The sequence below is a fragment of the Tympanuchus pallidicinctus genome, unplaced genomic scaffold (assembly GCF_026119805.1).
Source record: "Tympanuchus pallidicinctus isolate F22 unplaced genomic scaffold, pur_lepc_1.0 scaffold19, whole genome shotgun sequence".
Classification (NCBI taxonomy): Eukaryota; Metazoa; Chordata; class Aves; order Galliformes; family Phasianidae; genus Tympanuchus; species Tympanuchus pallidicinctus.
Genome location: NW_026294710.1, coordinates 14,833,151 through 14,857,309, shown reverse-complemented (window position 1 = coordinate 14,857,309; position 24,159 = coordinate 14,833,151). Strand labels below are relative to the sequence as shown.

The following is a 24,159-nucleotide window of genomic DNA, read 5'->3' as shown; positions in this document are numbered from 1 at the left end:
GACAGGTAGTTCTCTCAGGTCCTTCCCCTGCTTCTGATGATGATTTCCTGTGTGACCTTGAGCTAACTGCTGAGCAAAGTCTTTCCTGCAAAGTGAAGTGGTCTAGATCTGAGAGGAGACCACGGCTCTGAACACTGTGATTATTTCAAAGGGAAGGAAGAGTGACAGTGACACATGTAGGTGTCAGCATATTTTTGCTCTACTTTAACTTTCTTTTATGCAATCACCGAGTTACATGCTTGAAAAAATATATATTAATTAAAGAAAAAACCAACACGGGCACACAAAAAGGGCAGAGCAGTGGTTGATAAAGACAGCTTAAAGCCTAGGGAGAAGCTCTTTTTCAAGTGAAAGAAACATTGACAAGGAAGTGTAACCATGGTAGAGAAGGCCTGCGATGTAGAGATGGAGGACATGAGGACTGCTCATATTCACTGTATGCATTTACAGATAGAAAGTTACATCGATGTCTTCCTATAGTAAATGGAGAGATGGTCAAGTGTACTCTTATATTCAGAGCACAGTTCACGTCACTCAAAGCCAGACACATTTTGTTAATGCAAGCTTGCACTAGGAAATACACTATTATAGTCAAGTTTTGTACAACAGGAGTTGAAGAAACTCTCTCTTGAACCACTGCTGGTGGTCCCTATGTCTTTGCTGGAAAAAACTTGTATCTACCATAGTGCCATTTGGAGAAGTGCCAGCTTAACAGGCCAAACAAGTGACCAAGCTGTTGTTTAGTGGTACAGAGTTTGGTTACCTGGAAGTTGATTCCTTGGAAAAAATGCAGGACCTAAGAAAGAAAGTAGGGTTATTTAAGTATATTTTTCTGTTTCATTTTAGTGCTAACAAATAGTAGTACAGCCTTGCAGGCTTTCTTGTCCAAGAGACACATTCCCTTAGATCATGGCAGACTGTGAGGATTTCTCAGTGTTGAAAAGAACTTTGGACAGGAACTTTGCTAGGCACCTACCCGTAGGAGTCTAACTCAGGTGCGCATGTTAAAAGGTTGGTGAGAGGAATCTCACTCATGGAGCCAGGCTGTTCTGTGGGTTTTGAGGACAGTCTTGCACTGAGGTTTGGGCTGGGATTGTTTGACTCTGGACTGATATTTGATCAAAGGGCTCCTTTCACTGCCAGGTCTAGATGAAAAAGGCCACTGTAGGAAACAGAAAATGATGATAATGACTCCATTTATTGATCCACCATGACAGGAAGGAAATTGTGCAAACTAGTGAGCCAATTTTGCTGTCATCTTGGGAGGACTTGAGACAGTGGTCTGTGTCAAAAGGCAACAGCTTCCAGTGAGAAGATCAATGTTCAAGTTTGGAAGTTTGTCTTAGCTGGACTTGCCACATACCACTACCAAACATCTACCCTTTGCAAGCTTTATGAAGTGGAATTTAACCTTACATCTCAGAATAGACAGGAAAAACAGGAACTTCTGTTTCCTTGACTTATATGGGTGCTAGATTGTTCTTTGCACAGTGAAGATGCTCTACAAAGTGTCCATCTCATGCTAAAGAACTTGTCATCTAACACTATTAGTTGGTCAGACAAGCTTATGTTTGGTTTAGTTTCTCGTTTTGGACATTGTTATGGACCCTGTGATCCTTATGGGCCCCTTCCAAATCAAGATGTTCTATGATTCTATGTTTTAAGAGCCCAACTCCAAATACTTAGAGGTATTCAGGGCATAAGAGGACCTTGTGGATGGAAATGGTATATTCCAGACTGTCACCTTTAGTCTGACCACAATAAAAAGATTTGAGCTAGGTGGCAAGACAAGACACACTGAGGAACAGGCTACAGCTGGTGCTAGTGTGAAACAGAACTCAGAGGCTGCAACTGAGGCCATAAATAATTTCCAGAAGATGATGGGAATACAGAGATTCATGCCCCCCAGAAAGACCTGTGGTGGTAAGAGGCTCTCACCACATCATGATACTTCAAACTGCTTGTGTGGCATCTTCCTAGGTTCATGCTGATCCATAAGCAGAATGTTCCCATACTAGAGCACACTATCAGAAACTTTCCTTATATGTCTCAGACTAGTCAGCAGTACTTTTCCCACTTCCTGCCACTCAAACTTACCCTGTTTTACAGATAGCCTCAAGCATTCTTGCAATAGCCTTGAACAAGTAGCACCCTGTTGGGATTACTTTTGGGAATGGTGTGCATGTTGTGTAAATGGGCTCCCAACAGACTTTTTTCTGCATAATATTTTGTTGGGTACACAGCAGTACTACCCACAGGGTTTCTTTCCCGCTATTAAAAGCAAGATCTCACAAAGACACGTGTCCCAGATTCCTGAGAACCTTCAGGAGTGCATGGAGAGCAGAAAGCTCTGATTGGCTTCCTGTCCCACTGGTAAGCATGCAAAGTTCTTTAGCTCATGTGACACAACAGCTAGGGGAGAGGCTGCAAAGAGCATGGGCCAGGCTCTGTGGCTTTTGCTTTCCAGATACAGTTTTCTCAACTCGAAGACTGAAAAGTGAATTAAGACCCTGTAATTTCTGCATTCCCAGTGCCCTAACCCATAATAAAGTTAGGGCCCATCAGACCATCCCCAAGAATCACCTATCTTGTATGCATTCTGGGACTGATACCAAGACAGTGCATAGCTGTTTAGGACAGGGGAGGAAACCCCTAAATGATCCCTGCATTTTAAATAGCCAGGGCTTTGGTACTGGTAAGACTTCTCTCATTAGAAATCCTCTGTTAATCTGCTTTATGGTGGCATTACCAACAGAGCTGTGTCCAAGTGAGATTTCAGATGCTCAGCCACTCTGTATCCAAGTACTTCATACTCTATTTAGCTTGAGAAGTCATCATTCATGTGTTTATCATGCAAGTTTGACTTGCATAACAGCCTTAATTAGGATGATGATGGACTTCCTCTGTGCTCCTGCATGTTTGACAGTTTCAAAGCAATTTTATCCTACCTTCCCTCCAGGCTCGTGTAGGAGGGATGGAATTCTCCCCAGGGATGGTCTACATCTCTCCAGACAGCCCTCTCAGCTTGCCAGCTATTGTCAGCATTGCAGTGGCAGGTGGCCTGCTCATCATCTTCATCGTGGCCGTGCTGATTGCCTACAAGCGCAAGTCCCGAGAGAGTGACTTGACCCTCAAACGCCTGCAGATGCAGATGGATAACCTGGAGTCCAGGGTGGCACTTGAGTGCAAAGAAGGTATGGTGAGGAAAGAAGGCTGTGATTGTATCAGGAGAAAGGAATCCAGCTGCAAAGCTTTGAGCCAAAATATCACCAAGCAGCAGGGGTGTTGAACTCCTGGTTCAAGTCCAAGTCTAATCTGACTTTGCCCATTTTCTCTGAGTCCAGTCTTCCTCCACCTTGTGTTAAGTGCATTTGCTAGCTCAGTGACCAGAGAGAGCCCTGGCACATTGTCCTGGGAAAAGTGAGACTGCTCTTGTCTACCTTCCTCTTCCTCTCCATTCGTTGCCTCTCCATTTATGTCTCATTCATGTGAGGCTGAATGTCTTTTCTGTTATGATGAGAGAGATCTGAACTGTTACTGATGTATGTTTTGTTTGTTTTTGTGTCAGCTTTTGCAGAGCTGCAGACGGATATTCATGAGCTGACAAGTGACCTTGATGGAGCAGGGATCCCTTTCCTCGATTACCGAACCTACACCATGAGGGTGCTTTTCCCTGGCATTGAAGATCACCCAGTCCTGAGAGATCTGGAGGTATCAGCATTCCCAACTGCAAGATGTGTTGTGACAGTGGAGGGGACATGATGTCTTACAATACTGTGTCTTACCAGGGACAAAACAGTACCTCATTTACAGTCTAGATTGGAAAAGGATGTTTTTTACTGTATTAGATGTTAAATTCTGTTTGATCAGTCATCTATTCAGAAGAGCACCATACATCTGAGTGAATTATTAGTTTGCTGTTTTAAGCTCCCTCTTGGTCTTCATCCTGTTTGAATTTGTTTTTTAGACCATGCAAGGGCTAGGAAAAAAAGTTTTAGAGTAGAACAGTATACCTGTGTGTATAACACCAGCTTTGTCAATTGCTGATGCCACCCAGCATCCTTTTTTTCCTGGCAATAACTACAGTCTGCATTCTCTGAAGGAGAATCACCTTTGCTGTGCTCTGTGGTTTGCAGTGGGGTCAGAGATGTACAGCATCAGTCTGCCCAAGACCTGCCCATCTGTGCCCTGCATCCCAGCTCTCAATCCTGCAGCAGTGTGACAATGGTGAGACGTTGCCCAGCTCTGCTAGAGTCTGCATGCTGCCTGCACTACCGCCTTGGCAGCATAAGTTTTACAGATCTAGATGACGTTGTCCATTCTGGTTCAGGACTTGGCAGATAGACAGGACCTGCTATAGTGATACTTGAGCCAGAGAAGCAGGTCATACACCATGTCCAAAGCCAGCAAGGTCCTTGGCTGAACTCTGCAAAGTCTCTGGCAAACTCTGTGCCTCAGAGAGGCTCTGGCATAGAGAGTTTCCTGGAGGCAAAGACTTGAGTTAGCTGGCAGAGAGGAGGAATAGGATTTGGCACAGGCAATTCCATGCTTGGCTGGCTGTGTAATCAGAGGTTCCTGCTACTTTTTGCTCCTGTACTTCAAGAGAGCCAAACTTCATCAAACTATAAGGTGAGAACCATTAAAAAAATGATCTGGAAGCATTGAGGACTTTTGGTAATGGCTAGGAAGCTGCAGAACACATTGGTTACTGTAGAGATTGCTTTTGGGATACAGCAGCTTCAACAAATGAGCACACAAGATGAGGAGTGATGAATTTCTCCTCCATGTTCATACACACATGCAAGCACTTTTAGCATACCCACAGCTGGTTTCAAAGTGTGTATTCATTAACTTCAGCCAGCTGACCACCAAGAAGTATCTGAACCTTACAGAGCTTTTAGCATGGATGTTCTCATATGAAGATACGTGTAGAGAAACACAGAGTTAATGTTTTAATCTGCCACTTTTGATTCCAGGTCAGTCTGAACGGGACTTAACCCGATCTAGCTGCAGGTGTTTCTGTTCATTGCAGGGAGTTGGACCTTTAAGGGTCCATTCCAACTCCAACAGTTCTATGATTCTATGATCTCCTCTTCCTATCTTAATTATTTTTTTCATCTCTGGGTTTCTGCCCCCTTAATCCACTCAGTTGTTTCTAAGTTCTTTCAGTGTCAAAGTCTTTGGGTACCAGCAAACCAGAAAGGAGTTTCCATCCTGCTCCTTACTCTGTAGCACCTAGATGGAGCCAGTACTTATTGGGAAAAGGCCCCAGAGATCCTGTAGGCAGGAGGCCTTACTTATTTCCAGCTCATTTGTTAATTAGCTGCTTCCAGATGCGTTACAAAATGCTTCTCTTGTTATTTTTTTTTAATTCTACATAGTAACCTGGGGATAGACAATATTAAATGTTCAAGCAAGTGAGTTAAAAATAATTATTAGCAGAATGAGTGGTAGTGGTTGGTTGATTGTCTCAAGCTATTTAGTAAGTAATTTATTTTCAGTTTGCAAAAACAGTTGAGATCTCTAATTTCCAGAATAAAAAAGTAATGATTCTTTATGGGGACTTGCATTACTTGGTCATTTAAGCATGCTAACTTGGATTAAAGTGCCAAAACAAGGCAGTTAATACAGTCTTACAGCAGTGGCACGTGTTGCTCTGAGTTGTGAGTCTGCAGCTTCCAGGAATGTTTTTTGAAGAGATGAAAGAAACATGAAGGAATGAGTTTGAGGTTCTCATTTGGGATGCACTGGTGTAGCATATAAAAGGATGAAGTATACCCAGTGTGGCTTTATTTTGATCCAGACACAGAGAGGCAGGAAAGGATAATGCCCACTGTAGACTGTGGCATCCAGGGTTCAGTGTTGAGGTCCTAAATTGTTCTACACCAAACCTAGTTCACCAGCCTTTCACAAATGAGAAATACGTATCATCTTACCAATTACCCTGTCTCTAAATGATCCCACCTCCCAAGCCCCAGGGTCCTACTGCCTTAGGACATTGAAAATAGGTTCCAGCTCTGCACCCTCTCGCACTTTCTTTTGTCTATGGTTCAGTGGGCATGGTGGTGATGGGTTGATGTTGGACTACATAGTCTTTCAGTGCTTTTCTCCAACCTTATTTATTCTGTGATCTAGTTCTTCAGACCAAGACCCAGCTCCATGCTCACCACCTCAGCTTCTGTCTCACTGCATCTCTTCATCTCCTCAAAACATGACACCTGGACCTCTTTTTCCCATTACTTTACTTCTTTCTCCGCCAGCTCACTAAGCAGAGCCCCAGACCCATGCCTTGTGCTCCCCATACTGCACATTCCCTGTGGTTAGGCAGCTCCTGAAATGCAGCTGATATCTGGTTGTTTGCTGAGATGAGGAGATAAGGAAACCTACACAGGTCCAGACCAAAAGGAGACCCATGTAACCCCAGGCTTTCCAACATTGACTCAGACTGTTTTTCTCTTTAGGCAGGTTTCTTGCAGGGATTAAAAAGAGATGTTAAAGGTGGATAGAGTGAGACTTCAGTCTGACAGTAAGAATACAGTATGCTATGATACCACATCCAGGCATCAGCAATTTCCTCTGGATGTACTGTTCAGAGAGAGAGGAGCAGAGCTTGAAAATAACCACCTGGCTGTGGTTGGGATGTATGTCTGTCTTCCTATCAAATGACTCTCTTCCTTCTTAAAGAACTATACTCCAAAATGCAAACTTTCTTTTTAATTTTCTTTGCAGTTGGAGGCAGCTTTTCCTTCTCTATATCTCAGATCTGATTTCTACTTGTTGAATTATATAGCTGGAAGAAATGGAGGGCCGAGAGCAGAGAGTTAGCAAAGGGTGTATGACTTGTTTGGGAATTTCCTGCAAGTGGGCAGTGAAAGAAAGGTATAAACTGGTTTTTTTCTTATGCAGGTCCCTGGCTATAGGCAAGAACGGGTGGAGAAAGGCCTCAAGCTCTTTGCACAGCTCATCAACAACAAGGTTTTCCTGCTATCCTTCATCCGCACACTGGAGTCCCAACGCAGCTTCTCCATGCGCGATCGTGGCAACGTGGCCTCACTGATCATGACAGTGTTACAGAGCAAGCTGGAGTATGCTACTGATGTCCTCAAGCAGCTCTTGGCTGACCTCATAGACAAAAATCTGGAGAGCAAGAACCACCCCAAACTGCTGCTCCGAAGGTAAAGATATCCAGGGCTGCGCAACCTGCAACCCACTATATAACACAAGCATGCAGTTCCATTTTGGATGAAAATGATGAATTTGCTTGATTTTGGTTCATGCAGCAGAGTATGAAATTGTATATAGTCACAGCTCACCTGACCCTGTAGAGCTGGCATGAAGCTGTTTGCAGGGAAAGATTAATAAGGCAGGTAGGGATGAGTGAAGGTTTTGCTTTCCTTTACTGCTTTGCTGCTCTCTGCCTTCAGTCAGGGATTGAAACTTTTACTACTATTGCATTATCTGTGGATTTTAATGTGAATCTTCAGAAAACTTCATAAGAGCAGCAAGAGGTCACATTTCATAAGCCTTAGTTTGGACTTGTGCTAGACCAACAAGTATACGACATAGAACAGGCTGTGTAATATACTTGGACTGCATGGTGAATAAATTGGAAGTTGCCTCACCTGAGAGGTGGACAAATCTGCTGTGCTTCATGTTTCTGAGTTACATGCATATGTGGTCTTCTTCAGCTGCACTGTGTGATTTCCTGTCTCTTCCTGATCGTTGGCTTTTGGAGCCAGTTGAATCCAGAAGGCAGAGCTGAGCAGGACAACAGAAATGGTTTCAGTTGGGTTTGTGCTTCACGGTCTAATCTCCAGGGTTGTGTGGAAAACCTTGAATGTGCTGCTCTGTGGTTAATGTAGTCTCCTTGCTTAGGGAAAGGCTGAATTTCCTCCTTTTAGGATCATATTAATCTTCTTTCTGTGGTCTGAACCAACCATTTTGCTTGAAGTCAGGACTTTAAGTAAAAAAAGGGCCTTTGCCACTGCTCAGAGTTGTGTTTGAGCTGATTATAATGGATGGCTCAGGCAGGGGAAAGGTCTGTAGTGCCTGCTGGGAGAGTTTTCTTCTGGCACACAGCCCATCATGAAGTACCAACAAAAGGAGGAGCAGTAGGCATTTCCTGGCATTCAGAGTAGCAACACCAGGGGCAGAAAATGGTCTTCACTTCAGCATTATTTGGCTCCTTGAGTCCTACAGCCTGGCTGGCAACCTCCCTCTAGCTGTTCTCAATCTTCCTCTCTATGCTTCTCCTCTGATGCTTGTTGTCACTGCCTTCTTCCAGTTGTCCCTTCATTTTTCTTCTCCTTTCTTTTCCCCTCTCTCCATCTCTTTGTCTTCTCTGATTGTTCATTCCTGTCTTCTCCCAGGTCCCCCATTTTTCCCTTTTCACCTTCTTCCAGTTCTTTTCTAACTCTAATCCTATTTGTTGAGAATGTACTTTGGCCTTTGGAAGGCCACATGTGAACATATGATTGGCTCCATTCCTTGGTATTCAGATATTGGTGCAAGATTTGCTGACAGTTATTTGGAGCAGCTGAATTAAACTTATGTTTCTCTTTCCATTTCCTCCCTTTGACTGTGAGGATGGAAAGAAATCTTTCAAGACCCTCCTGCAGGATTGGCTTGTGGGCTGTCAGGCAGGAGGAAAGAGTTGGTTGGAATGATTTTCCATCTTGCCTGTGTCCAGTGTACATCCCAAAAGACATACACTGACCCAAAGAGATCAAAGTTGCCCAGGAAACAGCATGACAGGATTTCAGACCTTTTGTCATTAATGCTAAGTTTGCAGTATGTGATGGGTCCCAGTGATGTCAGCGTCACATCCCCTGTGGGAAGCTCAGAATGCTTGACTTGAGGTTGATGCCATAACCAATGGAGAACAGTGGTTAGATGACACTGACTGAGGGGAGTACTGGGCAAGCAGGTTGGGTTTGACAGATACAGTCTCTAGAGAGAGACACAGCAGTGATCACTGTAGACAGAAGAAATGAGATTAACTTTATGCTGAAAGATGAAGGAACCTAAAAAGCAACCTATAGCCCTAAGCAAGAAACTTCTGAATTGCCTTGGTGATGGCCAGGTCTAGCAAGACCCACGTTTACTTATTCTAGCAGGGACTCATTCTTTCTTCTTGAGCAAAATCATCGTGCAAAAAGTTTGTGCATCGGAAGCAACACAAGCTTATCCTGTGCTCCTGGTGTCCAAACTCAGTTAACCAGTACAAATTAGTTAATCTGTAGGAAAAGTTCACTCTGAAGTCACAAGATTGATTTTTGTTTGGTTGAAAATAGAGTTCAAGGGCTACAGGAATTGCTCTGTGAATGCACCACATTGACACACTGAAGATTATAATTACTCTCAAATGCCAGGGAGATAATCACTACCAGATAAGTATTCTCTAGAGATTTAGATCTGCCTTAAGTACTTACATGACCTACTCATCTGTACAGCCTAACTGGGAGCTCGTCATATTTGATGGATTTATCCTCCCTGAGCATCTCTGAGATTCTTCTCTTTCGTTGATGGAGAAAATGCAGAAAAGCATATAGGGACTTTCCTAGTCACTGGAGAATCACAAGGTCAGTAAGGGTTTTCTAGAAGGTTTCCTAAATCCAAAGTTAAAGCAGAGACACTAGGATGTGCTTAATCCTGATGGTATTGTGCCTGATTTTCCTTGGGGCTTGGTGATCTGGACAGTAAGATGTACAAAACAATCTCTTAACCAGACCTTAGACTAACATGACTAACTATTTCCAATTTTTTTTTTGTCCCGGTCTGATTTTAGGACAGAGTCTGTAGCTGAGAAAATGCTCACCAATTGGTTCACCTTTCTTCTGTACAAGTTTCTCAAGGTAAGATAAGTAACGCTCCTGGGTGAGCAGCTGCTTTAATGCATTGCTTCTTGGCAAGGTGTAGTTGGGGTAGCATTGGCTTTGAATGACGGTGATCAGTGAATGAGTGAAATAACTTGAGATGCACTCTGAGCCCTCTTATTCCTGCTGGAAGGTCTCCGTCAGGAGTTATGTAATAATAATTTAAAAAAAAAAAAAAAAAAAAAAGCCTTCAGCCTTTGAGTCTCATCATTAATGGCTGGGTGGTGACATGTCCTCATGAGGACCCACACTGAGCTTTTAGGCGTGCTAATTGCTGGGGTCCCATACTTACAGCCAGCCTTTTGGAGAGAGATGCCTGTTCACCTTCCCTTGACTCTCAGTGCAGTTGCCAGATCTCCTTACATCTCACATTATGTCATTTGGACAAGATAACTAACCTTTGCTTGGAAATTCAAAGCTTTACAAACCAATCCCATTCCTCTGAGCCTTTCCAACCCCCAGGCACAACCTGTCAAAGGCTGAATGCATGGGAGAGTTTTGAAGGTCCCTGCAAGGTAATTTCAGTGACTAGTATCAGATTCCCTCTTGCAGCTGAAAGGAAAGGGTACAAGGAGGTGACTCTCTAAAGCACTGCTTTTATAAGTCTTTCCACCCACTCAGCTACTTGTCTTCCTGCCTTAGCCTGAACAGTGGCCTGATAAGTGCATGAGACAGGCACACAGAAGCAATATGCTCCTGGCAGATAAGCTAATTAAGTGGGAGACAGGTGTAGGAACTGAGAAAGGGGCCACTTTACTTCATATTATTAACTTGTTCTTGCCTGGATTTACACTAGAGGAAAATGACCTCGCTCACTGAGTTTGGATGCACCGCTGGAGAGGAGGGCAATGTGGGAATGAGGGAAGAAAGAACAAAGGCATGAGAGAGAAGGGAAGGACAGAAGAAAGCACAAGGAGGGATGCATGGCAAGAAATGTGCAGAGGGAGGGCACAGCAAGAGAGGATAGGTGTGGGAAGAAAGGTGAAGAGAGAGTGAATGAAGGGAAGGAGACATTGGTAAAGAGGTTCCTTGGCTGCCTGTGGGGTGCTTGTTGCACTTGACATCACTGATGCAATTGCACAGAACAGGGGGCACCATTGTTCTGGGGCAGCCCTCCCCTCAGTCATTAAGCTGCTCCTGCCCAAGCAGCATTGCTTGCCTTCAGTACAGGAGTGCTCAGGGAGACTGCAGCCACTGCCCAGACACCTGGGATGAGGCACCAGTGGTGCTATCTCCTGCCAGTCGTGTCTCCAAGTCTTTCAGGACCCATCCTACACCTGCTCCGTTGCGAAGGTGTGGCCCAGCAGCAGTCATTCAAACAGCCTTTATATTTTTTGATGTGGAATCACACGGTGATTCACCCAGTGAGGGTGACTCCCTGTGAAGCATCTGCCTTGAGTGGCTGGGGATGGCAGGCAGCAGCAATCACTGAGATATCATGTGAGCTTGGCATCCAGATTTTCATCTATGCTTTTTCTTGCTCACCTGATTGTCATCTCTCACCCTTGCAGGAGTGTGCTGGTGAACCTCTGTTCTCCCTCTTCTGTGCCATCAAGCAGCAGATGGAAAAGGGTCCCATTGACTCAATCACTGGGGAGGCCCGGTACTCACTGAGTGAGGACAAGCTTATCCGACAGCAGATTGATTACAAAACACTGGTGAGTACTCTGAGCATTCTCTACTGTGAGCTTGTTCACCTTTTTCTAGCAAAAGGGCATTTAGAAGAAAGAAGCTAATGAAGAACACATTGACTTTCTGGGTCTTTTTTTTCTTGCAACCCAACAGCCTAACAGTTGCATTCCCTAACACAATGAAGTTTTGTTGCTGAAGAGTTTTCTTGCAAAGCATGTTTGCAATGACAACTACTTCTAATTTAATTCCACTGTGTTGTATCTCATGTCCAGACCATCTTGATTTCCCCACGGGCATTATCTGTTGTGTGAAATCCTATGAAGATATTCAGCACCCATCTGGACACCTACCTGTGTGGCCTATTGTAGGTACCTGCTTTAACATGGAGGTTGGACTCCATCTTCTCTTGAGGTCCCTTCCAATCCCTGCAATTCTGTGATTCTGTGATTTTGGCATTGAGGAAGATGTTATAGTAACACAGAGCAGGGACCTATCAGGTCTTCTTCAGAGTCAGTTCAACATTCCTTTTAAGCAAGCTCAACAAAAAGACAAATGAACTTGATTTAAAGGGAAATAGAATTATTTCCTGTCACTGAGTCATTTGCTTCATGATTGCATGATGAAAGATAGACTGTTTATTCCTAAGCTAGATACATCCAACCTTGGCTTCTATATGAGATCACATCCTTTTTCTGTATGATTAAAGAGCATCAATTAAGGATGAAGAACACTAAGCACCTCTTACTGTAAATATTTGTAAGTCTTCACTTTTTTCCTGGATTCACTAATTCCTTTAAGCCTCTGCAGGATGAAGGAAACTTTCCGAGTGCTCAACTCTCCTTGTAATTCCTTTGTTTCCCAGAAGTTTGTTCTTAGAACACGACAGGTTTTAAGATGATCAACCCTTCCTGCAGCAGAGGGTTGAATTAGATGATCTTTCCTGTCTTTTCCAACCCAAACCATTCTATGATTCTATGATCAGAAGATGTTTTGAACTTAGCAGCTGATTTTATGCACACCTTCAACTGTGGGATGTTCATTTTGCTTTTATTTAACTTGCTTAGAGAGCTGTATCCAGTCAGTGATAGCTCCTTTGCCTGCATAAGATCTTAGTATAGGTGGGCTGACTCTACAGAAGTCTGTTCTTCCCTGACTGCCTAACTTCAGTTCAATTCAAGTCTAATGAGTTAATGAATGAGTAAACTTTATTTTTAAATAAGACTACAGTTTACTTTTGCATTCTAAAACTTCCCTATTAAATCACCAGAGCAATGCTTCTTTTCCATTATGTGTAGTTGTCTAGTAATTTGGAGACCTGATCCTGGAGAGAATGAGTAAAAGAAAAAAAAATCAGGCACAGAATGATCACTTTCACCAAAGGAAATCCATCCGATCTGTTTAGGCTTGATATAACTCAGCCAGCAAAGGGTAGTAATTATACATCAGCCCGAACAAAGCTCTCTTCCATTTGCTTTGTGTTATTTGATGTTAATCAGCTCTCCCTCTTACATTTCAAGAGCAGACAAATATAACCCGATAGGAATCTTAGCAGATTTACAGAGATCAGCTTCGGTGAAGAAGATTAAGAAGAAATAGAATATAAATAAGATTGTTCTTCCTTTGTTTCTTCTTACTTCTGTTATATTTTGTTCTTCCTCTACCTATTTTGAGCAGACATTATTCTGTTATCTTTTGTCAAAAAAAATACGGTAATGAAATTAAGCAAGAATTGATTCAGTGCTTTTTAGTATAGGAGATTCAGTATTTGTAATGTAGGAATTCACTGAATGTCTCCTGTTCTCTCTGTAAAGCATCTGGTCACTGCCATGAGTCTGTAGTGTTTGTGGCTGAAATTCATTGGGTTCTGTTTCATGACTGCTGGATGGAGTTGAGTCACACCTAGAAACAATCTGTTTATTGCCATTGTTCCACAATGACAAGTATTCTTTTGGAAGCATTATTCTTTAGCTTTTATTAATCGTGATCATTATTTTAAGTCTTGGTTTCAAATATGGTTTGAGCGAAAAGCAGATCCCAAGAAACTGACTTATCAGAGGAGACAAAAGGAGACAGAGCAGTTTCAAACATCTGGAATTACTAATTTTACAATGTGTACCTCGTTCACTAAATTTTTATAGTTTGGGTCTGATTTATTTCCAGACCAGATAGCTACAATTTTCTCTGTGCAAAATCCTATAGTTCTCCAAGGAAGCAGCCCATGGTGAGCTGAGGTCTTTGCACTCTAGAACAATTTGTGTACATGCAGGAGATTTTTCAGAATCATAGAATCACAGAATCACAGAATGGCCAGGGTTGGAAGGGACCTCAAGGATCATGAATCTCCAACCCCCTTGCTACATGCAGGGCCACCACCCTCCACTTTTAATACCAGACCAGGCTGCCCAGGGCCCCATCCAGTCTGGTCTTAACACCTCCAGGGATGGACGGGGCATCCACAACCTCTCTGGGCAGCCTGTTCCAGCACCTCTCCACTCTCTCAGTAAAGAATTTCCTCCTGACATCCAACCTGAATCTTCCCTCCCTCAACTTAAAACCATTTCCCCTTGTCCTGCAGTTATCTACCCTTTCAAAGGGGTTGACTCCCCTCCTGTTTGTAGGCTCCCTTTAGTAACTGAAAGGCTGCAGTGAGGTTACCCAGCAGCCTTCTTTTCTCCGGGCTGAACAAGCCCTGCTCCCTCAGCCTGTCTTTGTAGGGGAGGTGCTCCAGTCCCCTGATCATCTTCATGGCTCTCCTCTGGACCCTCTCCCACAGCTCCCTGTCTTTCTTGTACTGAGGGCTCCAGACCTGGACAAAGTACTCCAGATATCATAGAGTTATTTTAATTGGAAGGGACCTTTAAAGATCATCTAGTCTAACTCACCTGCAATGAACTGGGACAGCCCAGGTGACACTAAGGTAGCTACAGATGATATTTGCTAGCATAAATGTGCATCAGCTACCCAGTAGATCTTCTCCCAAGATGTATAAACTCAGAGAAACACCCTCTGGTGTTAATGTCTTTGCTAATAGTCAGTTATCATCATCTGTGGTCTGCAGCATTATTAAAAGCCTAGCTGGATTATTCCATCTATGGCAGACAAGAAGATTTCATTCCTGCTGCCTGCCATCTGCCTTTGCCAGAATCGATGGCTTTTTTTAGCCTTTCACCACACCAGAGTCTCTCTGCGCAAACCTCCCTCCCTGCTGCCAAAGCTCTGCTCTCACTGGGAGATGAAGGACCATCCATCTCTTACATCAGCTTCATTTCTCTTGACACGAATAATGCAGAGGAGCAAAGGCCTCGATGTGTGTCGGAAGCTGTCAAGAGCATTGGATAATGAGTTCTCGGAGCTGGCAGGCAGGAGCTGCCCAACGTGTATTGAGCAATGGCATGCTCTGCATGGCCCTTGCACACCTTGGCAGAGTTTAGAGCCTAATCAGATCATCCATCCCGACAATGTAGCCCAGGGCGGTTAAATATGTTTTGAGCTATGTTTGGTTAAAGCCTTTCAAGGAGTTTTGGTGGCAGGGAGAAGCCAGAAATGAGATACCAAAGGGTTCCCCCGTGCTTGGTCTCTTTGGGCATCCTTCTCCTTGCTGTCTTGCCAAGACATACTGTACCCCTTGGACCTTCTTCAGACTAATCTAGAAGACCAAAACTGTAGTGATGTCCTGGTCTCAGGATGAAGCACCCAAACAATACAGAGAGCTCAGGATGAGGGTCCCCTATATGGGTAACCACAAGCTGTGTGTTTGTAATTTAAATGCCAGTAATCCCCAGTGGAGATGAGGGCTTAGTTGTGCTAAGCATTGCATATATGTGTATGTGAATTTATATATATATATATATGTACACACACACTTAGAGACAGTTCATGGTTGGAAGGGCTGACAGATAAAAAGCCCAAGGTATAGAAAGAAGGTCAATAAACACAAATCCAGTGAGATATTATAGCCCAAGGTCAACCCTGACCATGGCAGGGGAGTTGGAACTAGATAATCCTTAAGATCCCTTCCAACCCTATGATTCTATTAAAAAGTCAGTGTGGGAGCAGGGCTCAGAGGTGACTATTTTCCTTGCTCCCAGTCCCATATCTTTCTGTGTTGACCTCTTGACTAGAACCCTCATTTTGCTGTGCTGACACAGATCTCAGTGCGTGAGTTGCATTCCTGAAGGCAACTGAAGATGTTTACATTGGTGCTGAATCACTCTGTAGAGCTTGCTGTGACTGATATCAGCTCTATCCAGTTTAAGTGAGCTCACGCCAATGAGACCTGCAGAGTAACTTCATCTCCACGGGCATGTGGACCCCTCTAGGATTTCCAAAAGAGCTGATCTAGCCTGTATTACCATGTCATTTCCCTACAAATGTGTAGCAGGAAGGAGACAACTAATAACCTCAACACTGGATGCATTTCAGCACCGCTTTTTATGTATTACTCTGTGATCATTTGAGATGAAAGATGCCTCAGAATTATACAACTGTGCCGTTGTCATTATTATCTGAATCGATGCTTCTTCAATACTCCTGAATGTGGCACATAAATAATAGCATTATGATGTAATCAATATCTCATATTTATATCTACCCTTTCATCCAGAAAGATCACAGAGCTCTTTGTAAGCAATATCTTCACAAGTCCCTCTTAGTTAAGTATAACAGCACCAAAGGGAGCCTGTTGAGCCAATATATAATTATACTGATACAATTTCACCCAGTTTCAAGCCACGTTTAGATCTCACTGAATCTTGGTAGATTAGATGGAATGTGATATAGGGTCCAGTATCTCTTGTATGCTACAGATAGGAATTTATGGTCAAGGTAAAATTTGTCAAAGTCACCAAAAATAACATGCCCGCACATATAAAAGTTGCAAAGCAACATTTAATGACTCTATACAGCCAGAAACTCTAGCGAAAACTGCTTCCAAGTACAAAGGTGTGCTAAGTTTCTAAAGGTTTATGGACTTCACACTTCTGTAACGAGAGCAGAACACTTGACATAGACATGGCTGAGAGTCAGTGGACAAATTACTGTTAGATCCTGTGTTTGTTTAAAGCATCCATCCCTCCCCACTTCATGTGCTTTGCATTTATTCTTGGACACGATCTTCAGGGAAAATTATATTCTCCTTCAGAGTAACCAGAGGCCTCTCGAGTTGAATGAATTTTCTTATTCTTTATGTGAAAGCAGCAAGGCTTTTTAGTTGCTGTTGTTTTGTATATCTTTTTAAGAAGCCCTGCATTTCAAATTAATAGCATGAGAAGGATCCTGGTCCATCCTATGCAGAAGATGGACAAAGTTAAAGCGGAGAGACGAAAGATTCCTTTTACCTGTACTGTCAAAGTCAGATGGGAATGTAAGGAGGCTGCTACAATACTTAGACACCTTGCCAGATCTCTAAGGAACAGGGAATGGGTTCATGTTCAAACAGAGACCAAGGAAAGGTCTGGATACCAGTCCAGATCCAGTCAGGGTCTGGTTGTGTTGTCTGGTAGCATCTGGGTGAGTGTTATTTTGAAAGACCTGCGAGAAGGTGGGTGTGAAGGGCTGATCACAGGATACTGGCACTGTTGTGGCACTGTGTAGTTGGTCTCACTGCCTCTTTCCCAGGTCCTGAGCTGTGTGAACCCTGACAACGTGAACAGCTCCGAGATCCCTGTGAAGATCCTGAACTGTGACACCATCACACAAGTCAAGGAGAAGATCCTGGATGCCATCTTCAAGAACGTGCCCTGTTCCCACCGGCCCAAAGCTGCTGATATGGACCTGGGTATGTGAGTGCACAATGGGCTCTGAAAGACCCATGGCTTGTGGGAGAGGGGACACAGTTGAGCTCAACCCAAGCACTTTGCTGTGGCAAGTGCCACCTCTCCAGGTGCTCGGGAAAGGCAAAGTGTCAGGAATGCTCAGAAGGTAGAAGAGACTGAGTAAATTAATGCAAACTCTCCTGGCTTGTGAAAGCTCTACTGCTCCAGCCTTGGGGACTTAAAATCTCCAGTAGTCATCCTGCTTTTCTGCACGGTTTGGCCTATGCAAGGCACATCCTGCCAAACCTTCTGGAAAAGAAAGTACCAAAAGCACAAGGTGGTGTTGTCAGCAGTGTTCAGGCTGCTCAGATTTATTCCAAGCTCTTCTCTGGGCGGTGAAGGCTTGGATAATGCATGTCTTCTTGCTGAGTGTCACAGCCCAAGCAGAATTAATTTCTCATCATGTGGGAACAGGAAAGAGGATAAAGCATCCTCCGTTCAATGGGCTGCATCCATCTCACCCTGACTGCTTCCTTCTCCTACCAGCATCCCTCCACCAGCAGCAGGGCTGGGAGGTGCTGCTCTGACATTTCCAGCACTAACATTTTAAGGAAAGATCCCTCTGTTTATGAATTCTTGCTTTTTTGTTCCCTTGTGAGATACTGTGCTTGGAGGGTGGAAAGGGCTACACCAGCTTCACTTGCATTTTAAGTCAGCTCTGGGGCACACAGCCTCAAACAAGGATACCTCTGGGGCCAAAATCAGCTTCTGTTCAAAACTTGGAGCAAGGGCATGAGGGCAGTGAGATATCTGCAGCTGGATCCAGAAGCAGATCCAATACAGCACCTGGAGAACTGTATGAAAGGCTGCAGAACAGTCTGCTCGGGGCATTGCTGAGGTGTCTGGCTCAGGGCTGGGACTGCATTGTGTGTGACGATCAGCCAGAATTTGCCCTTGGTCACCTTCAGTGAAAGGGGCTTGAGTGGAAAATGATGGAGTCTATAAAAGTCAGCGCAGGAGAGGAGGAACCAAAAGGAGAGGGAATGGATGGATGCCAAGAAACAATTCACAGCAATAACAGAGGCAGAAATAAGAGGTCAGGGATTAAAGTTAAGTGTGTATATGTGTGTGCATTTGTGTAGGGGAGGAGGGGACTCCTGACAGAAACTGCAGCAAGATTTCTGCTCATGTGAGGCAGTTAGAATAATGAAATGATCTGCCAACACCAGCAGCAGTAAAGAACAGGTCATATATATCATGAGGAGGGGACCCAAGGTGATTTTGGAGATGCTGTGAGTCAGCAGTGAGTGCAAGGGTGAGGATCAGGCCAGGCAGGGAGCCAGGGCGGAGGAGATGGGACTATTGGGATTGACAGCCAAACCCATTGATCTGTCTGGTGCTGGAGGGTGATCACAGAGCCCATTAAGTTTGGGTCTCAGGCTGGGTATGGGTGGCAAATAGTTTGTTCTGCTGTGGGGATGAATGTTGCTTCCATGCTCAGAGGCAGGGATTTGTACCTGTGTATTGAAATCATGACGGATAAACTGGAGTGCAGAGATTTTATTGCAGCTCTGACAGCTGAGAGGTACAGAGCAGTGTGTGGAGGAGATCTAACTAAAGCCTGCAATTCTGCATCCAGGGCTTTGCTGCTATAGATAATTTTGATATTCTGAGTAATGCTGAGGGCCAGAAAGCATGTGCAGCCCTAACAGAAGGGTTGAACACAGTCTTGTCCACACTGACAGGAAACTGCTAAATGAGCAGCTGTTTGGCCAGTAGCATTGATGATGTAGTTGGCAATAATAATAATATTCTTATGCTTAATGATAATTAATATATAGGAAGATACAGATAGAGAAAAAAACAACCCAAAACATCTTCTCATCTAGATAAAGAGTCCTGCCAGCAGCAATATAGTTTCAGGTTCCCTTATCACAGCAGTTAATAAGATGGGAGGAGCAGAGCTGGCATGAGTGAAACAGGAGTAAGTGGGCACGCACATCCAGCCACAGCTCCAGCCCATCCGCTTTTGGGAGAACGTGCTTCTTGGCACCTGACATCCTTCAGTGACAGTAAGAGCAGCAATGAGAGAGCAGAAAGCAGTGTTAGGCATTAGGAAGCAGCACAGAGCTCTCAGCATCACCCTGCCCCAGGCTGAAAGCTCAGAGGCTCAGCCCCTCCAGTGCATGCTAAGCAGTGGGTCTGAGCAGATGATTATCATCTGGCCTTGAAATCGATCATTTTCTAAAGAGCAACACTGTTTTCTATTGCAAACGCAATTTTCTAGGCTTTCTGGCCACACTAAGGCCAGATTGCTCACATGAAGAAAGCAAACAAGCTAATGAGTTATTTTGAGTTGTTAAATGCAGGGTAGCTGCAGGCAGAGTGACTCGTATGTGTCGCAAATGTCATAATGTTTTGCAGTTACCCAGACAACTCATGGAGGGGGTTGTCAGCTGAAAGCATTTATTTTGGACACCCTGAGGTTACATTTTAGTCCAAAACCCAAATTGCAGCTCTCAAAGTAAAGGCTTCTTTCTACTGTGGCTATTTTTGTTATTATTGTTTTTTTTAAAGCCCTTGCCATAAATAAAATATTCCCCATCTTTGGGAAAACATTAAGGTGTGAGAATCACCAAACAGAAATTTGGCTCCATGCTGAGACATTCACTTTTCCCTGAGCCTTTGGAAAGGGACTGCTGAGGTGGAGGCAGTTGGGTTGAATGCCTTGCACGCTCAGTGGTGCTGGCTCAGCCTCACTGTGGACCTCGTCAGAGCAAGCTGTCAGTGCTTCACCAGCATGCAGTACTGAGGTGATGGGTTGAACATCTAGGAACCATTTAAACAGAGTGCAACTGGATCATATTTATAGTAAGGCAGAGAACTGGGCAGGCTGGAGATTTGGGCACAGAGAAACCTTGTGATGTTTGGCCGGAGCAAGTGTAGAGTCCTACACCTGGGGAGGAATAACTGCATGCATCATGGTTTGTTGGCTGAGCTGCTGGAGAGGAGCTCTCTAAAGAACCTGGGCCTCCTGGTGGACAGCAGACTGTCCATGTGTCATCAGTGTGCCCTTGTGGCCAAGAAGGCCAAAGGCAACCTGGGCTGCATTCAAAAGAGTGGAGCCAGCAGAGCAAGGGGGGTGATCCTCCTCCTCTACTCTGCCCTGCTGAGGCCACATTTGGAATATTGTGTCCAATTTTGGGCTCCCCAGTTCAAAAAAGACAGGGATGTCCTGGAAGGAGTCCAGCAGAGTGCCACAAGATTATGAGGGGCCTGGAGCATCTCTCCTATGAGAAGGGCTGAGACAGCTGGGACTGTTCAGGCTGGAGAAGAGAAGACTGAGAGGAAATCGTGTGACTCTTTATAAATATGTAAAGGGTGAGAGCCATGTGGACAGGACCAGACTCTTACCATCACTGCCCAGCAGTAGGGCAAGGATAATGGGCACAAACTGGTGTGTCGGAAGTTCCATACAAACACAAGAAAAAACTTTGAGGGTAACAGAGCACTGGAACAGACTGCCCAAGGAGGCTGTAGAGTCTCTTTCTCTGGAGAAATTCAAAACCCATCTGGATGCCTTCCTGTGTGACCTGCTGTAAGAAAGCTGCTTTGGCAGAGGGCTTGAATTCGGTGATCTCCAGAGGTCTCTTCCAACCCCTACAACACTCTGATTCTGTAACTTGCATATAGAGGTTGAATGATGACTAGCTCAGAAGAAGACATCTGGAGTGAAATGAGAGGTCTTACAGCTCTGAGTGTTTCAGTTGCCCCTGAAAAATCTTTCCTGTGCTGTACTTTTCTCTGTTGTTCTCTGGGCATCTTCATGGTGATCAGGATCAGAGTGAAGGCACAAGGGAGGTACAGCATCTGTAAGATCAGAGGTGCAGGACATCTCCCCCTCTCCCACCTCCTAGTAGACTCACTCCTTAGCAAGGCATTGCTACCACTCAAACAAGCTCCTCTTTATTGTTGTCCCCTGGAATTTCCCTTTTTCTGAGTCAAGTTGAACGGAAAGGTTGTTTCTTAAGGAAAAAAAAAAGAAAAAGAAAAAAAAAAGAAGTAATTCCTGCGTGCAATAAAAAGATACACTATCTGCTGAATGAAATATAAAGGCTTCACAGCAGCTGTCTCCTGAGTTTGCATTTACCACTGCTCCTGATTGGAAGGCTTGATAAAGATAATGGGATTTTTACCTCCCTCCCCCTCTCTCTGGAAGGTGGACGTATAACAAATTGGATTGGAGTGTGTCTCTCCTTTGTGCTGGCTCACAGAGGAGTGGGCAGATCTGATGAGAAAGGGGATGGGGTGCTGGCAGCGAGGACAAAGCTAACAGTTTTCACTTAGTGCTGTGAATATGGATGTCAGGGTCACCTTTTCCTTCTTTTGTGTCCTCCCAACCTGTTCCTCTGCATCATAGAATCATAGAATTGTTTGAGTTGGAAGGGACTCTTAAAGGTCATCTACTCCAACTCCCCTGCAATAAGCTGGGACACCTACAGCTAGAACAGGAACATCTACAGTGGTGCTTCCAGACGCCACATTTCTTTGCAGACTGTTCTGTGACCACCCATAAATAGTAAAGAGAAGCACATAGCACTGCTCTGAGGTTAGAAAAAGTTGGGGATTCTTTCCCTGTTATTGCTCAGATTCATGAGAAAGTGCTTTGTATTTGGTCTGGGCAAATGGGTCGTGAAGCTGAAGCAAGATGCTCTGAGCCTGCCTTGCAGAGTTCTCAGCCCCTTCTCTTGCTTGTGAATGGGTCTTGTGCAAAGTCAGGGTGGTCCTTGCTCTCCTCCACATGGCCCATTTTTTTTTTTTTTATGAAGGCTGAGGGGAAGGAGATTTGGTAATCGCCTGTATCTGAGTGGGAGTGTAGGGGGACCCAAGATATACATAGAAGACACAGTCCTATGGTTGCCAAAATATCCCCATAGCAAAGGGAAAGCTTCTGCTGCTCTGAGGACCCTGTTCAGTCCTCAAGTGTGAGAAGCAGAATGAAGAAAGGCATGCCTACATTTCATATCAGAGCTGAGTGGAACTCAGAGAACCCATGGATTCTTCCCAAAACACTGTGTAAGTGTATGTCCTTTCCCAAAGATGTGTGAATAAGGAGGCAACATGCCGAGACACAATGGAACAGGGTCAAAGAGACACCATGGGGATTTAAGGGTTTTGGTATACCCTTCAGAATGCTTTATAAAAGCACTGTGTCCCAGCCCAGTTCCAACTTAAATTTTGTGTTCTTCCAAGCAATGTCTGTGATCTGTTAGCTTCTGGGAATCTTGTCCAGGGGGCAATGAACAGTGTGTATCATCCTCAGACATCACAAGGATAATATAGGTGAAGATCAGAGGAGCTGCAGTGAATGAAGGGCAGTCTAGTATCAGTGCTTAGCCAACGTAACCTTCGCTTACTCTATCAGTATCTCCAGCCAAAGTAGCATCCAGCAATAAACAGAGCAGCTGACCTCTTTGTACTAATTTAAATGAATAATAAAGGCAAGGGCAGCTTTCCCAATACGTTTTAATTATGTGATAAGAAAACTGCTGAAACCAAAGGAAATTTGCAATGGTCCTTGCATTTTTATGTTAAGAGAAATAAGCAGGGGTGGCAGGTGATGTCTCCACATCCCAAATTTCTTTTTAATTAACTCCAGCAATTGAATAGACTTTTTGCTTGGGCTCTTGCTCCCTGTCTGGGTCACTGTGTTTGAGGCATGACAGTCAAAAAGGAAGCTTTGGATGGTTTTCTGTGGTTAAGCACCAGCCATGACTGGTGTCACAAAGGGATGTTACATGTCTCTTCTTTTGGTCCTGTCTACATGTTCCTTGCCTACAGGCAGGTTTGTGAGCACTCTTCAGATCAAGCTGTGTCAGTCCTCCGCATGAAGCATCCTTCAAGACTTCTACAAAAGATTGGAGCACCCTGGGAAGTGATGGGGTGCTCTAGTACTGCAGAAGGAAACACTCAGCATTTTGAGGTGGAAGCTAGAGGAGTGGTATGGTCAGAAATTGGAACCCTTCTGCTCGCAGACATACTGCTGAAGCCCCAGTAAAGGGTCTGGTACTGCAGCGAGCCAGACACTGCTCTGCCCATTGGAGCCCTGTCTTGACAGTTAGACCCCTTGTCCTGCTACTGCACTCCCTGATTAGGAGTCCCTGGCTTTCCTGTAGGTCCTCTGTAGATACTGGAAGGTACCATAATGTCAGCATCTCTGCCTCTTAATGAAAATGGGCCACTGACTAATTTCTATCCCTGAAACAAGTGATGTTCATTTTCTTATGTCACAAGTTAACAGATGACCTGCAGAGGGCAAGTGGATCTTAGTAACAGCCACAATGAAGAAAGAACAGCACCAGGGAGTAAGCTAGGAGTTAAGCACTATGAATAGATGCACCAGGATTTGCTCCATTCAGCTCTGCAGTTGGAACAAAATCTCTGTGGTCATTGCTTTATTTATCTGTATAAACTTTCACCGCTGTGTGTTGCTGTGCAATAGCTTTGGATCTCTCGTGTGTGTGTAGGCATCTGCTCTATATTTTTTGCACTCTTCAAAGGGCTGACTGTTTCTTGTGCAATAATAACTTCATGACAGCAACATTATTTTATCAAGTATAAAGAAACTGGTCTGGTTAACTTAGGACTTGACTGTGAACTTTGCCACATGACTCTTTTTTCGTAGCTCATGAACTGTTTATGTGAACCTGTTATGATTCGTCTGTCGTAGAATCATAGAATCACAGAATGGCCTGGGTTAAAAAGGACCACAATGATCATCTAGTCTTAACCCCCCTGCTATATGCAGGGTCACCAACCACCAGATCAGACTGCCCACAGCCACATCCAGCCCAGCCTTGAATGCATCCAGAGCCTCCTTGGGCACATGTCCACCCTTT

General features: G+C 44.3%; 1 protein-coding gene across 3 annotated transcripts in view; it reads left to right on the top strand.

The window, feature by feature from the left end:
• Positions 1 to 24,159, top strand: part of PLXNA4 (plexin A4) — a 445,689-nt gene that overhangs the window by 389,660 nt on the left and 31,870 nt on the right. For all 3 annotated transcript variants that reach the window (XM_052680712.1, XM_052680714.1, XM_052680713.1), the window contains exons 20-25: positions 2,960 to 3,194; positions 3,569 to 3,711; positions 6,907 to 7,175; positions 9,788 to 9,854; positions 11,387 to 11,533; positions 17,124 to 17,283. In XM_052680712.1, coding sequence (XP_052536672.1) covers positions 2,960 to 3,194; positions 3,569 to 3,711; positions 6,907 to 7,175; positions 9,788 to 9,854; positions 11,387 to 11,533; positions 17,124 to 17,283 — 1,021 coding nt within the window. The remainder of the gene's footprint in view (positions 1 to 2,959; positions 3,195 to 3,568; positions 3,712 to 6,906; positions 7,176 to 9,787; positions 9,855 to 11,386; positions 11,534 to 17,123; positions 17,284 to 24,159) is intronic.